General features: G+C 42.8%; 1 protein-coding gene across 3 annotated transcripts in view; it reads right to left on the bottom strand.

The window, feature by feature from the left end:
- The window catches only part of GRK5 (G protein-coupled receptor kinase 5), a 264,271-nt gene that overhangs the window by 164,012 nt on the left and 83,044 nt on the right, over window positions 1–17,215 (bottom strand). For all 3 annotated transcript variants that reach the window (XM_075935366.1, XM_075935365.1, XM_075935364.1), the window contains exon 2: window positions 186–281. In XM_075935366.1, coding sequence (XP_075791481.1) covers window positions 186–281 — 96 coding nt within the window. The remainder of the gene's footprint in view (window positions 1–185; window positions 282–17,215) is intronic.

Below are 17,215 nucleotides of genomic sequence, written 5' to 3' on the forward strand. Positions count from 1 at the left end.
AAAATAGGCAGTGCATCTTATGCCCAGAACACCAATATTAGTTTACAACACCACCTCCTGACTCAGAAAACACACAGTTTGCACAATGAAGTTACAGAAGCTAAACAGAAGCCTCTCAGGTGAGGCGGTGTGGAGAATATGTACTTTGTTTCCACAATGTTTCTAACAGAGAATAGGCCTCTTACCTATTGTTCTTCGGAGATCTTCACACTGGCTAATGTGAGGGAATTTTAAGATTTCCTTCCACTTTTTGCTTTTGCCTTTGCGCTTTCCTCCACCCCCTGCAGAAGAAGGAAAAAGAGATGTAAGGATTATAGTCTTTTTCAGTGCTGTTTCCAATCCACACCTGGGCTTTCCTCTCTTTCAGACTTACTAGTACAGGCACAGCCCCCTCAAACACCTATAGAGTGTCACAGCCTTGCCAGAGTGGCAGTCCGAGTCTGTGTTGTGTTAGAAAAAGCTCCAGGCTATGTGGAGATTTGAAAATTGTATTGGCAGAGATAGGTCAAGAAAGCAATGCTTGGATCCAGATCTGGATTATTGAAGCTTAGAATTCAATTTGAGCCCCACACAAGACCAATAAGTTTGAAAGGGCTGAACTGAGCTGTTTTCATGACATTTTAACACAAAGTGAATTGATGAAAATCAGACATTCATCTGAAGTTCCCACTATTTAGATTTTATCTGAACAACAGGCCTCTTCTGGATTTGTATCCAACTCAAGCCCCTTCCCTAAGGAAGGCTTGGATCTAGAGTCAAAATTCAACACCTCCTGTCCCCATCTCAAATTCTGTATACAGCCATAATCTCAAAGTGTCATTGCCTTTGGGCGTTATACTCACGGATCGCTGCTTCCTGAGTAGGGTTAGTATTAATTTAAAATGGAAAAGAGAAGAGAAAATGCAGTCGATTCACCCAACTACACAAAGAAGAGATTATTTTCTTATCTTTTTTTGTCTTTCTTTCCTTTGCTGCTATTCTTCCTTCCTTTCCCCTTTCCTTTGGGCCCAATTATTCTCATTGCAAAAAAATAAGAGGTACCGTAAATTAGCGCATACAGGTATAACCAGTGCACGAGTATTATCCGCACCTGTGTATAACCCACGGTTTTCCCTGATTGAGTAAAAAAAGTCTTGTATACCCTGCACACATGTATAGCCCATGGGAGATGAACCGCGGGCAATGTTAATGCAAAGCACCTGTAATCAAGTGTTAATGAACCACAGTTGATAATGCCAAGCTCTAAGTAGGCTACAATCCTTATTGCTGGTATATAACCCCTTTGAACCACACCGCTTTTCCATTCACTTATTCCTTCAGTGGTTTTAACTTGTATTTTAAACTTTTAAAACCTTTTAAACATGTCTAAGCGCAAATCCTACACAGCCAATTTTTAATTGTGTGTAGTGGCAAATGTGAAATTCTTCCCGACATTGACACTTCAAGCTCTGATTCCGAGTACGACAGCAATTCTGATTCTGTACCACAGACCTCAACTGTCACCGAAGCCAACCTAGTGTTAGCTATGGATTTTATGGATGTTTTTAAAGACAGTGACTATGACGAGAGTTTTGATGGTTTTGAGAACTCAGACGCTAAGGAGGATGCTGCTGGCGCTGATTCTAGAAATCAGAGTGAATGAGAATGTGAAGATGGCTTTTTTTAAATTGTTTTTATTCTTTTACTAGTTGCACAGTAAACTAATGAATTTTAATGTATTTTAATGAATTTTAATATAACTGCCTCTATTATTAAATTAAAATATGCTGCTTTTCTCAAGTAAGAGTCAGTCTTATCTTCCTTTCAGTAAAAAAAAAAAAAAAAACCCTGTATTACACGCAGACAAGTACAGCCCGCGGGGAGGTGAGTGGCGGGGTATGTAAAACTTTGCATAACCCGCAGGTTATATTCACTAAAGTACGGTAGTTTGAAATGAATCTGAAGCCTGCATTGCTGCTAAATACCATTTTAAAACTTGCATTGCAAGACAACAATGATAAATGCTTTCCTTGGTCTCAAAAGGAAGTGACAACAGCTTGTTTAGAAAATAATACAATATTTTTCATACATCATGTCATCACCAGCAAAATATGGCTCCCCCCAAGGAGCCAGAACTCTGAGGGGCTAGTGTGGACTACTTTGCGGCACTCCCTACACAGTCCTGCATGGAGTCTGGGAAGTTCCTAAGGCCCTGAGCCCTGAGGGTACAAGTTGTTCAAAATTCTACCTCTGCAGCCCTACTGGAGTCCAAGTATCTCTGTTCCTGATGAGCTCAGTCTTGGTTGCGCCCCTTAAGTCCCCAGAGCACCATTGCTGAAGCTCCAGGTTGAATGAAGTCACCCAGGGGTTCTCTCCCCCAAGAGGTGAGACAAATTAAGGAAAACTGTGACATTAATCCTTGCCTGAATGGGTTCTCTCATTCAGAAATACAGTGATCTTTGTTCACTGAAAGGCCACTTTGCTTCTAAACGACACATGCACCCAGAGATTTAATGTGCTATGTGCTTTAACTTCATGGCCTTAGTTAATTCATCTAACTTGCCTGAATGTCCCCTTGCAGACAAGCCTTAGGAGTGGGTGTGGGCCACTATCTCTCCCATACCCCTGTCAGAGACCTGCCCCCCAAAAATCACTTTTAGAGACTCCAATGCTGGCATTACTGACTTCTCCGAACATTCCCTCTTGTGAGCATGTTTAACGACGTCACTTCACGCATCTCTAATTTCTGCGCTCCCCTCCACTTTTCATTTCCTTTCCCCCCACAACTCCACCCAAACACTTCCTCCTCCACACTCCCGCCTGCCCTTCCAGCTCCTGCCTTCCTACATTCCCAGCTCACTTTGCTTTTCAGTTTTGACACAGTAGTAAAAAGACCTGACTCTTCTGAGAATTCTCTATATTCCAGATTCCATAATGGGATTACCCTGGAATGATGTCTACAATCAGACTTTTTTGAACCCAGGATCTGGAGATAAGGAATGCATGGGCTGAGGAAACAATCCTACCCAAATTTAGGTCAAGGCAGGATGGTAATTGTGCCATCTGTCAAGGAATCAAGCAGATGAAGTTTTGGACAATCACTATCCAAATGATTAGTGATAGAGATGTAGCCGTGTTAGTCTGGTGTAGCTGAAACAAAATACAGGACTATGTAGCACTTTAAAGACTAACAAGATGGTTTATTAGATGATGAGCTTTCGTGGGCCAGACCCACTTCCTCAGATCAAATAGTGGAAGAAAATAGTCACAACCATATATACCAAAGGATACAATTTAAAAAAATGAACACACATGAAAAGGACAAATCACATTTCAGAACAGAAGGGGGATTTGGGGGGGGTAGGGGAAGGAAGGTGAATGCCAGTGAGTTAATGATATTAGAGGTGGGGAAGGGGAAATGTCTGTGAGTTAATAGAATTAGAGGTGATAATTGGGGAAGCTATCTTTGTAATGTGTAAGATAGCCGGGGTCTTTGTTAAGTCCGGTACGGAGAGTGTCGAATTTTAGCATGAATGCCAGTTCAGAGGATTCCCTTTCAAGTGCAGATTTGAATGTCTTCTGAAGTAGGATGCAGGTTAGCAGGTCATTGAGATTGTGTCCTTTGGCATTCATGCTAAAATTCGACACTCTCCGCACCGGACTTAACAAAGACCCCGGCTTTAACTCACTGGCATTCACCTTCCTTTCCCCCCCCCCCCCAAATCCCCCTTCTGTTCTGTAATGTGATTTGTCCTTTTCATGTGTGTTCATTTTTTTAAATTGTATCCTTTGATATATATGGTTGTGACTATTTTCTTCCACTATTTGATCTGAGGAAGTGGGTCTGGCCCACGAAAGCTCATCATCTAATAAACCATCTTGTTAGTCTTTAAAGTGCTACATAGTCCTGTATTTTATCCAAATGATTTTAAGTCACTTTCTCTCTCACGCTCTAGAGTCTTCTAGAGAATATTTAACAGAGCTCTGCTTCTTACTGAGATCTCCTGAGGTTGTACTACCTATAGGCTCACTCATTTCAGTGCAGAGAACCATAATGAAGCCAAATGTGCTTTAATTATTGTCTTATAGTGTAATGCTAAATGATTTCTCACATCTAGACTAGCTCAGCCAATGGAAGGTTTTGTGATACTAGTTCTTTTTCTCCTCTCTCTGCCCCAGCATTTTTAATTCTAACTTTTCTTTCTATCTTTTTTACCTTCTTCTTTTCTCATAATTATGTTCCACCAAAGGAAACAGCAGGTGTAAAAAAAAGTCACATCAGCAATGATAAAGGGCATAAGAAATTCAATGAGGAGGGTTTCACTCTCATCGCAATTCCTGCCATGTATATCCCAACTAGACAGGCTGTGCAATCAGTGAAGAATGAATACTTTCCTAAATTTGAAACCTCAGCTGCTTGTTCTGAGATTTCCTTCATCGCTGCATTTACTGTGATTCAGTCTCCAAACACAAAATCTGATTCACATACTTTAGATGCCATGACACATCAAATGACTAATTTGGAGCCAAGTTCATTCTGTTAGTGAGCTGGGAGAAACGCAATCATAGATTGTGAATATGCTGGATTCGACGTGATTCTGCAGACTAAACAAGGAGTATATTAATTCAATAGATAGCAGAATATTACATGGGAAGCTTGAAAGTTTTGCAGAAATTATGCAGGGTTCGGGGCATTTCTAATCATGTAAATGCAACCTTTCCACAATGTGGGATAGAGGGGAGTTCTTTCTGAATCATGACTAGCTCCCTTCTCTATTTTCTTGCCTCTGTGACTAATGGCTTTGTCATTTAAAGGCTGGGTAGGCCCACATCTTGAATACTGCATGCAGATCTGGTCACCCCATCTCAAAAAATAAAGATATATTGTGATTAGAAAAGACACATGTCATGACTATCCCCCACACTGGCGCTTTGAGTGCAAATGGTAGAGGCCCACACGAGACTTTAAAATACCTTGCCACTAAACGCTTGTATTAAAAATTCCCCAAGGTCACTGATTTCCCCAGCCTTGGATTAGTGTTGCTGCCATCACCCAAATGCAACCCCTTTTGAGAACCCAGAAAGACACACTTGGGAATTCCTTTCTGTGAGATACTCCCAAAATCATTTAACTCTCCTTCTGCAGAGAGCTTGAAAATTTGAATTTCTCTTAGTAGCTCGGCTGTTCAGTCTTAGTCACAGACCTCCTGCCTTCTAGTACACAGGAATCAGATCATGGTCTTAAAAGGGTGATTTTTATTAACAAAAAAGCCTCCACATTTGGTGAAATACCACTTGATTGCTATATGTTACAAAGCAACTGAAAAAAAGGATTAAAACACAGAATTGCTTCTCTGGGATTCATTTTACAGTGTACGGGGCTAGTTACATTTGCTCAGCACAGAGACGTTCAACAAAACACAAAATAAAGAAAATAACCTGATCTCATCTGATTAAACATTCCCTGTTCTACTCACATATCTCTAGTTTCAAGACTTAGTCCTTCTCTATGCATGGATGTCACTGGAATTTCCATGCCTGGCTCCCTGCCTCGATTCATGTCCTTCGAAGCTCCGCTCTGGCCACACAATAGGAACAGGAAGGGCTACTGCTTCCAATTCAAAGGCCCATACTCTGTTTTCATTGGCTCTCCTGGTCTCCTGACAACTTACTTCCTGCTTCCCACTTACTTCTAGCATGCCTGGGGATTCTGCAGACTAAACAGGGAGTATATTAATTCAATAGATAGCAGAATATTACATGGGAAGCTTGAAAGTTTTGCAAATATGATGCAGGATTTAGGGCATTTCTAATCATGGGGCATTTCTAATTATGTCTAGGATGCACTGTCTATGGTATTAGCCCTGACAGGAAAGACAATTAGGGTTAGGTCTTAAGAGTTAACTAGTGTACTGAGAAAATAGTTAATTGAATTGCTAGAATGTCCAGAAAAGAATATAACCACCATCACCCATTTATCACAACACAGAAAAGTGCAATGGAAATTATTAGGGCATGGTATAGCTTCCATATGAGGAGAAAGACATAAAATTGGGATTTTTCATCTTGGAAAAAAAGATGACTAAGGAGGGGATATGATAGAGATCTATAAAATCATGACTAGGGTGAAGAAAATGACTACGGAAGTGTTATTTACTTCTTTTCATAACACAAGAACTAGAAGTCATCAAGTGAAATGAATAGACAGGTTTAAAATGAAGAAAAGTAAGTATTTTTTCCACACAACAAATAGTCAACCTGTGGAACTCCCTACTAGAGGATGTTGTGAAGGTCAAGATTATAAACAGGGTTTGAAAAAAGAACTAAAAATGTTTATAGAAGATAGGCCCACCTGTGACTATTAGCCTGGAGGGGCAGGAATGGTGTCCCTAGTCTCTGTTTTCAAGAAGCTGAGAATGAGCGTCAGGATATGGATCACATGATGATTACTTGTTCTGTTCGTACAGCCTGAGGCACAGTCAGAATGCAGGACACTGTGCTAGATGGATTATTGGTCTTACCCAGTGTGGACATTCTTATGTTCTTGCCTTAAATTAGACTTTAAGTTCCTTATTGACAGAAACTTAGTGTAAGCAGGGCATGAATCAATGGTTCCATTACAGCCAACTGGAATGGGAAAGGAATCCTGGGTGTGGTCACATTCACTCAATTTGTTTAGACCTGCTAGCTATTCAACTGTTATGTCAATACAGTTCATGCTGGAATGGGAAAGAAATCCTGGGTGTGGTTATGTTACTACCGTTCATTCAGTTGCTTTGGCCTGCTAGATATTCAATTGTTAGAGTGGTAGTTTGCCTATTGTATTCAATTTGGCTATTGTGGAGTCACAAACCATGTTAACCTAAATGCAGAAAGATATGACCACCAATGTTTGCAGTTATTGGGAATGCAGAAAAGCAGACTGTTTTTAACTCAGTTCAAAGGAGAGAAACTGCCATTGTAAAGAATCTCCAATGGACAAGGCTTTCTCTTCCAAACTCTGTGAAGTCAACTGGGGGGCAGGGCAGAGCACTAAACCATCAGGCCTCATGCCCTCCAGGCATGAGCTGTAAGTCTGGTTCAACCTGTTTCTCTCTCCCCCTCCTGCCATTCTAATGATAGAACTAAAACAGACTCCATAAGAAGTCTCTTTATTATTTTAAAATGTTATTCCAGTGGATGCTGGAATCTTTTGGCTGGACTGCCATGTAGGTCAAGAGCTGAAATCACTGAGAAGCTGAAATCACAGTGAACAGAAATCACTAGGTTTGGCTCTGAGCCAAATTTATCACAAGGCCAGCAGCAGTGGCTGGCAGGAGCAGCTGGCATGAGCAGCAGCTGGTGGGAACAGCATCAGGCAGCTGGTGGGAGCGGCCAGCAGGAGCAGCACGTAGGTGGCATTGCCACATGCTCAACAAGTGAAGACATCATGATGATGTACCTATGGACTCTGGGTCTGCACTGACTGGACAAAGCTATGAGTGGGGTGTTTGAAGTGGGGGGGAACCACACTATATGAGTTGAACTAAAGATCTTCAAGCAAAAGACTGTGCCCTGAGGACTACGGTAATGGTACCATGTATACGGGTTTTCTTTGTTTATGTTATGGGTTTTCTTTGTTTGTGTGTGCTCCTGCTGGTTGATGCTAGATTACTGTTACTAAACAAACTGTTTCTAGCTCCAACTCAGTGCTTGCAAGAAGGGAAGAATTGCCTCTAAAAGCACCCAGTGGATAGGTTGGAGTTTTCCCAGTTTGCTGGGTGGGGTTTTGAGCCAGTTCGGTTACCTTGTTGAAAGAACCTCCCTACAAACTGAACCCAGCCCTTCTGGCTGCCAACTGCTACCAGCAGGAGGGTTACATTAGTTATTGTAATACTCTCCTTTCTATCCTTCCCTTTCCTCATCTCTTACTCCAGTCCATCTAAAATGCTGTTGCTAAAGAAATTTTCATTTCCCATCCTTTGGGCTATGTCCTCCTACAGTCACTTCATTTGCTTCTAGCCTGTTACAGACTGAATTTTCCTCACCTTCAAGATTCTACATAATCTTGTCCCTGATTATCTAATATCCCTCTACATCCACAACCATCCTTTCTACTTCTCACCTTATTTCTCCCTCCTCATTACGCTTCCCTGGGACTTGCATGTCTCTCACATCCTGCCTGCTAAACCTCTTCTCTCTCTTCCTCATCATTCTAAAAATCACTTATTCATTTTTCTGCCTTTGCACTCTCTTCTCTGAACTACTGTCTCGTGACTCGTCTTGTGTGTGTTTGCCTTGTTTATTGTAGATTGTAAACTTTGAGTGTCTGAGTCTATAGTGGCGTATCTCCATGGGAATTTACGCCACTATATAAATATTTATAAATTAGTTGTGGGGTTAGATCCTCGGCTGGTGTAAACAATGGAGCTATGATAATATACACCAGATGAGGAACTGCCCCACTAACTACAAACGTGCCAAAGATTTTAGCATCAAATCATTTTTTTTATATAGCCTCCTTCACAGAAATTCTCAGGTGCACTTCCAACAGTAGCAGCACAAAGCAGTGTACAGGTTGAAACGCCGTAATCCAGACTTCCCTAGTCTGGAAACACCCCTGGTCTGGCATCATTGCATTGACCCCAGGAGAGCACACACATTCATAAGCTGGTAGGTTGGGACCAGGAGCATTGCCAAACTAGGGGGCAGAGATAGAGCCGCAGGGGCAGCAGAGCCAGTGGGGAGAAAGTGACATCCCAGACCACCAGCAGGAGCACAGAGCAACGGGCAGCAGCTAGCCACTGGGACAGAGTGGAGCCTTCACCAGGAAGAGAGTGGAGCTCTGGATGGCAACAAAGCCATGGGGAGTAAAGCCCCCTCCCCAGCTGCTGTGGGGCGAGCAGAGCCCTAGGTGGCAGTGGAGCTGCCTAGGGAAAAGCAGAGCCCCTGCGTGGCTGGGGAAAGTAGAGTCCCTATCACTTTAACCTCTCCTGGTCTGGCAACTTCCCTGGTTCAGAATCAGTCAGGTCCCGAGGGTGATGGACCAGGGAGGTACAACCTGCAGTACGTTGTAAAGCAATTCTCCCCCTTCAGTGTCAGTGTCCATATTGTGCCGGGGGAACCTTACCACTCTGTTGGGACAGAAGGACTTTTAAAATACATTTGATTTAAAATATATAGTGATTCATTAATTTGCATCAATATCTGGGAAGGGCTTCTGCAATTGATGCCTGGACTAGCCAGTGAGTTCTTTTCTGTGCCCAGCCAACAAAAGGCAGCAGTCTCCTCTGATGAATGATTTGCTCTTAGCCAAGTACAATGTCATGTTACTATTTTGCCTGTGACGTCTTTATGTTAAAGAGTCTGATCAACTGCTTTAATCTGCCTGACCTTTCAGCTTTCAGCCTCTCCCATAGAACTGGCCGCACTCACTGGCTCCAAGTGTAATTTGAGGGTGTTTGAAGGACATAATGCATGGAGACAGCGGAGAGAGGGTAAATTGTCTAGCAGAGTTAAAAGCTAAAAGGTTTCTCTGAATAGTTTGGTAATTGTGTAGGTTGCACAAGTAAAGGCTTTTCACTTGCTTCGATTCCTGTTTTTACGCTGTCTGCTCAGACCAGGACACTCTGCAATCTTCAAGGCAGCTTTTCTTAGCAAAAGCAGACATATGTGCTGTGGTTTATGTGTTAATTTTATCACGTGGGCATGCAATGAGTATTTCAAAACCTCAGAGTGGTGATAGTAATACAAGGTGAAGTGCCTACAGAAGTGCAAAACCTCAGTGATGTTACTCTGCATTCATTTAAGGCTATGTCTTACACTGCAGGTATTTGTCGGCAGAGAGTTGCGCTGTCGTTTGCATATTCTCTGCCGATGCTTTTTCCGCAAGAGGTTTTTGTGCAAAAACAAGCAGAATAGATGGGTCCATTTTGCACAAAAAAACCCTTTTGCACAAGATCCTGTATACCTCCTTTTTTGAGGCATAAGGGATCTTGCACAAAAGGGTTTTTTTGCACAAAACAGACCCATCTACACTGCTTGTTTTTGTGCAAAAACCTCTTGTGCAAAAAGCAGCGGCGGAGAATATGCAAATTAATACCTGCAGTGTAGACATAGCCTTACGGTACGTCTACACTGGAGGCAAAAGTCAAATGAAGCTACGCAACTTCAGCTACATCAATTGCATAGCAGAAGTCAAAATAGATTAATTTGGCTTTTGGTGCTGTCTACACAGCAGGAAGTCAAAGGAAGAACACTCTTCCTTTGACTTCCCTTACTCCTTGTAAAATGTGGGTTACAGAAGGTGGAATAGGAATTCCTCCAGCTCAACATTATTTTGAACTAATGGCTTGCTGTGTAGATGTGCTCTGTGTTATTTCAGAATAACATCACTTATTCCAAAATAATGCTGCTGTGTAGACATATTTATGACCAGCCTACTGAGGAGTGAAGCTAATTTTTCATTATACCATGCAGTTCTAAAGGAAACAGAAGTTTTCCTCTGTGCAGAATTCACTAAAAAATGCATGGCATTTTTAGTATCAGCTATTCAGATCCCTAGTAGCAAGTCCACCTCTTATCATATTTCTAGATGTATGTTCAATAAGGACATACATTCAAAATATTTAAGACTAAGACCTGCCCTTAGTCCTACCTAATGAATTATATGATCCCTGTCATTGTAGTACATGAATATTTACCATCACAGCCCGCAGACATGGTCTTCATGCTTGTTTAATCATTGGCCTTTCTACTGTCACAGCCAATTGGGATACTATCTGTGATCTAGATGCTTTTCAATTGGGCAACAGACGGGACTGATGCAACCTACTTCTTTCACATGAGCTGCCGAACAGCCACTGGATAGTAACAATTTCTAGCAGTGACTGAGATGGGTTGGATTTGAACTGGTGGCCTCGCAGATTTTATCTGTTTTGAGGTCACGAATGAATAGATGCCCCTCTCATTGAATTTTGGGTGGTACTGTGGTCTGATTTTGTTAAGAGCTGGTAATTTATTCCATCGGGTGTAAATCGTTTGTAAACAGTTACTTAATACTCTTCCCCTATATCCATTTTCATTTGACTACTTGGGGTTGTACTCTCACACTGGAGACAGAGAGGGGTGTAGGAACAACTCTGGGCCTGGAAGGCCCTACACTAGCAGCCCTATGGACATACTGCAGTGGGAGGAGGGGCTTAAAAAGGAGGTGCTGCAGTCTAGCAAGGGGGCAGGTAAGAAAGACAGGTGTACGCTCATTGCTGCAAAAGCACTATGCCAGGAGGAGGACTTCTCCATGAAGCCAGGAGTCCCTAGCCTGCAGAGGCCCGTAGGCTGGGTTGCAAGGAGAACCACAAGCCACAACACACCCAAAACCGGGACAGAGTGGAAGAAAGAGACCCAGGGAACGGTGTTAGCTGGTCTGCAAGCAAAGGTGCTGGAATTTGGGGTGCTTCCACGTTCCTAGGCTTGAAGTGATTTCTATCATATATAGGAGTTAAGTTTGGTTCAGCGGCTTTCAGCATTCCCACTGTACAAGATGTTCTAACACTCCTGACAGCAGGCAGCGGATGGTTCTTTATAGTGCCCAAGGGAGCCCTGGGTTGGAACTCAATGGAGTGGGAGGACCCAGGTTTTCCCCACCTCTAGGCTAGGCTGCCACTACAGACTCTAACCACTAGGCAAGGCTCACCCATTCACAGCACCATATAAGAATCTCTCTGAAGTGCTGTATATGGTGTCTACTCAGCTGCAATTCACACCACTTATTTAAAATTAAAAATATTACAGAATATCCTGCCCAAATAGCCCCGTCTGAAATCTTCAAAGGCTATGAAGGCAAACCTGCTCTCATGCAAACCACACTGACAAATAATTCCCAGTTAAACTCCACGGGGGGGGGGGGGGGGGAAGTCCATTCAAAACTACGTATTAGCCCCCAAAATGGTGAAAGAAAAATTGGACGCAATGAATGGACCTCAAACGTGGATTAAAAAGCAGCCAATGAAGGACTCAGACAGACCTCATGTGGCAGAGAGTTCCACAGTTCAGGCTCCTCTCCCCAACAGAGCAAGCTCTGCCACTGAACTGATCACAATCAACACCAATAATTCAGGATCTGTGAAGGAGCAGAGAAACTGCTGTCTGACATAGTGGGGGTTAAAGAAAACCTGGGATCTGCTGGCCCCTGCTCCACTCTATCTGCAGCCAATGCCAGGCCTCGAGGGGGAGAAAAGAAGAGATCGTGGCTGAGTTTGGGGCTGACTGGCAAGGAGGCATGAGGTCTCTCAGTCTGCCCACCGAAAGAGAGAGATCAGTGACCTGCCAGCCAGCATAGCCATTTCAGGTAAGTAAGGGCTTCCTTGCTAAGAGGAACCTGCAAATAAGCTGCAGGTGCCAGAAAACTGGACTGATGGGGCCAGGCACCAAACTAAGGAGATTTGAAGGAAATACCTCAGGGAAGAAGATCTCAACACCTTACCACCACCAGGAGGAAGATCTATTTCCCCTCTTCAAGGGTTGATCTACACAGGGCCATGGGCTGAGACCTGGTGAAAAGGCAAGACCTGATCCCCCTACTACCAATGTTCCCTCTAAATTTTTCCAGCCATGTGTAGAATACATTTTGTTATGCCTATTACCAGTAGAAACACAAGCTGCTGGCTGTGGGAGGCTGTGGACACTCTTCTAATCAGCTGGGCACATTTGAATCTCTCCTGGGCAGCTGCCCAAGTACTCATCTTACAAAGAACACTGCCTACTGGCCTTACAGAGTGAAGTACCAGCCAGCTAGCCAGCATGCTGCATGGCTGCCAAGACCCTATCATAAGATCTGATCCTCATTTATACTTGGGTCCCTCAATTCAGGCAATGAAAAGAGGCTTGGAAGTGGGAGTAAATGTAGGATACTTTATAGCTACTTTTGGTGCTTGTAGGATGTCTAGCACCTTTAGTATAAATGAGAATCAAGCCCTGAGGAGTCCATCTGCTATGGCTGATCAGGCTTATGGGCAACAGAAGTAGCTGACTGGCAGTCAGGCAAGTAAAGTGAATGTTATTGAAGGTCAGGTCTACACGAGGGGGCAATGTCAAACTAAAGTGCACAGCTCCAGCTATGTGAATAGCATAGCTAGAGCTGACATACTTAGTAACTAGATCTAAGGTATCTCCACTGCAAGGGCTCAGCAGGAGAAACTCATTGACTTCCCTTACGCTTCTTGATCTGATGGAGTACTGGAGTCAACATGAGTGCAATCAGTGGTCGATTTAGCAGGTCTTATTAGACCTGCGAAATTAGGGATGGGGAACCTTTTCCAGGTCGGGGCTACTGATCCACAGAAAAATCAGTCAGGCCACACACAAGTGAGAAGCAAAAAAAAACCCCAACCAACCAACCAACCAACAAAAAACCCCAACCAAAAACCCTCACTGAGGGCCGACTGTGAATGAGAAAGCACACCAGAGATTGAGGGCCCCAGCTAGTAGATTTTGTGAGCTCCAGGCCTGTGGGGGGAATGGTGGAGAGCCTGAGGCACCAATGCAGGCTCTCCAATGTTGGGGTGAGGTCCAAGCCTCGGTGGCTGGATCCAGGCAAGCTGGAGGCTGCATCCTGCCACCCCTGTTCTAAATGGACCCTTGAGGGATCAATCCCTGCAGCACCCACCTCCTGGTAAGTGTAGACAAAGCCAAACACTCATCTTTTATCAAGGGTTTCCACGCTCTGGTACCTAAGAGACCACAGTTATTTCTTTTCTAGATATCGGGAATTTTTGCCTTGGATATATGTTTGCTTTTAAACTGACTGCTGTGGGCCAGAATTATGAAGGGCTTTAAATAACAGTAGCAAGCTTGTGATGTGCGTCTTTTGGTCCTCTAGCACATCACAAGGGTGGCTGATGGAGAGCCACCATAAAACAAGTATATGCGCCTAGACACCAATTAGCATGTTATTCAAGGAATTCACACCTCTTTGGATCTGGAGGACTGAACGTGAATTGCATCTGCCATTAATTCTCAAGCAAACAGTGATGGGATACTTTCCAAGCTGAAGCTGTCAAGCATGTATCTCTATAGCAACAGGCAGATGGATTTGCGTGCAAATGTGCCGTGATATTCACAAGCACATTAACAAAATCTTGGACTAGTCAGCAAAAAGAGATGCGCAGAAGCCCCTGACTGATCCTGCCTCTGCTTTTGCATTTCTGAAATTGTAGAGCATATTTTGGGTTTTTATGGTATTTTATGAGTCACAGACACCAAATTTTCTTCTTTGGGGGGAGGGGGAGTATCAGATTAGGGTTCTTTATAGTTTTGGAGATTCCCCAAAACAGATTAGCTATGGGGATCCCCTTATATGGTGTCTAGATAAAATAAGCTTCTTGTCTTCTTTTCTCCAGGGTGAAGGACTGGGATTGTGGGGGAGGAAATGGCTTCATGTTTGTAAGAGGAAATATTTTTACTTGTTTTAATACATTTCTATTGGGGGATAGGCAGAACAAGAATAATTAGAGGCATGGGCAAACCTCTTTATGAAATGGGTCTAAAAATCCTGGGATTATTTACTTTAGACAGGCGATAAATAGAGGATTGGACATGTAAAAGATACACAAATAATGAAAGATTTTTTAAAATGGTGGCTTGGCAACTTCTCTCAACTTATCTTATAATTCAAGCAAAAGGGGATGCTAAATGTAATAAAAGGTACCACATTTGAAATGGATAAAACAAAAACCATTCTAACAGCTGGGCAGCCACCACTAGCTTCCCCAGGGCTAGAGCTGCAAACCAGGGCAGGAGCAGCCGAGCAGTGGCTGTGTGCCGAAGCTGGAGCCAGGCAGCAGCTCCAGAGCAAATCATCGGCCCCGGGAGCAGCAGGGTAGCCAGCTTCCTCAGGGCTGAAGCCGGCATCAGCTGAAGGTTGGGAGGATTAGACATCAACTGAAAGAAGGCAGACAGGTAGGTCCCATTAGCCTGATGGATAAGGCATCAGCCTCCAGATTGTGGGTTTGAGTCCCCCACATCCAAAAAAACGCATTAGCTTCTGGAACTCCTTGACACAAGGTATCATTAAGGCCAAATAATTAGTGGGATTCAAAAAAAAGAATTGGACAGTTATAAGAATGAGAACTCCCAGAATTAAAACTGAATGGATTTACCACAGAGTGCTTTGTAAAGTATATAAAATCTCATGCCTCTGTGAATAAACCATATCTAATTAATGGAGTTGAGAGGAAAATTTCCCTGAGACAGCAGCTGCCTATTGTAGGGTTACTTGCACTTTCCTTTCATGCCCCTGGTGCTGACCACTGTTAGATACATGATACTGGAGTGTATTGGTAATGCCTATGTTCCTACAGCAATGGAAATGTTTAGAGAGATGTTCATATAATCAGACCCTAGTTTCAATGGGACCACTCATTTCTAAAACCATGATGTCAGGCCTTTGCAACAGACATCATTTCCCATCCCCAGACTAGCATAAAGTAGAGTTACAGCCTTGGTGTCTGATGCGAAAAACACTGAACTCGATAGGAGCTTTTCTGTTGATTTCAGTGGGCTTTGGATCAGATCCTTATTGAGGGACAGAATCTGCCTCAGAGCCTCAACAGATTTTCTTCCCCCATAAGTGGCCCTCTCCAGACCAGGGGTTGATTAAAGCTGACTGGAAACCAGAAAGTCTATCACATGTGAAATACGGATTGAACTTCTCTAGTCCAGAACTTGCTGGTTCTGAAACATCCGTCATCCAAAATGAGTTTAGTTAGCCAGATATCCACTTATCATGCGTGTGGCCACATTTCCCGTGTTCTCATAATATTTGTTTACAGCCACCAGTCCTACCTCTCAATGTTCAGTGCTTTTATTTAGCTCTAATTAACTCCTAAATGTACTCTAACAGCCCAGTTAACAGTGAAAGTGCTGGTAATGCTGCTAGACAACATTGACCTCCCCTTGTCCAGAAAATTCTCTGATTCAGCACCGTTCAAGTCCTGAGAGTGCCAAACTAGAGAGGTTCAACCTGTACTGGAATTTCCAAATTTGTTTCCATTTTGAATCAGAATTTCATAATTTTTTATGGAACAAAAATATCACAAAATTTAGATGTTGGAATAATGAAATATTTTCTTTTGATAGTGTTAAATCATTTAATTTCTCTACCATTGAAACATACAATAACTTTAATATTTAATGTCTATTGTAATTCAATTCAACAACAGAAACACCACAAGAAATAATTATTTGTTTTCAGCACTTTTCCCTCAAAATAGCCTCAAAATCAACATGTTCCTGCAAAACATTTTTATTTCAGTGAAACTGTTTTCTGACAGAAAACTATTCCATTTAAAACTTTCTGATTAGTTCTAGTTTTTAAATATATTTGCTGGGCAACATTATGGAAGCCTTAATTGTGTCAGTTTTGAGAGTGTGGGTTCTTCAGGCTGGCAACTTTCTGTTTCATTAAAATCATATGAGCAGTAAAGAACTCACGGAATGTTCTCCCTGGACCCAAAAGTTTAATTGCACCCAATTTCCGACTTTCACCACCACTTCCTTTAATCGAAATGACTTGCACAGCTGGAATATATACTGAACATAAAGGTCTAGCTTCCTCTTCCTAACAGTTCTCCACACAGAGAGTACAGCATTGGGTTCCACACAGCCTGATAACATCTCTGCAGAAAGATACAATTTTTTACAACTTTTTCATCTTATGACCTGCCTTCTACATTTATTGCAAAAACTGCTGGCTATAGTTTAAGAACTTGATCCTGCAAATATTTAAGCAGATGAGTGACTTCACTCTGGTATGAATTGCCACTGAACTTTCGTGACACAACTCACATGAATAAAGGCACTTGTGCACTTGCTGGGCTAGCCTTTCAATCCAGAATTTCCAGAAGAGCTCTGTTCCTTTTTCAATACCAAAAAGAAGTGACCGCACTCAGAACACTGGGTGCAAAACGCTTGGAAACCTGGCCTTTTGGGTTACAATGGGAGCTGTGGGGAACAAAGCACTTATTAAAACCTGGCCCTTGAGTGAGTACCCAAATAGGAGCTGAGCTCTTTTAAAAAACTGGGCACCACTGGTAGGGGCTGAACACGTGAAAATTTGGCCCTGAACTCTAGAAACTTGGAGCTCCCATGTCCAGGTCACTGTGTGGGCTTTTTTTGCATGTAGAAATCTGCTTTGCATGGTCTCAAAACAAACAAACAAAAAAAAAAAACCCAACAACCCTTAAGTTCCCTGTGTGAC

Source organism: Pelodiscus sinensis, chromosome 8, assembly GCF_049634645.1.
Source record: "Pelodiscus sinensis isolate JC-2024 chromosome 8, ASM4963464v1, whole genome shotgun sequence".
NCBI lineage: Eukaryota > Metazoa > Chordata > Testudines > Trionychidae > Pelodiscus > Pelodiscus sinensis.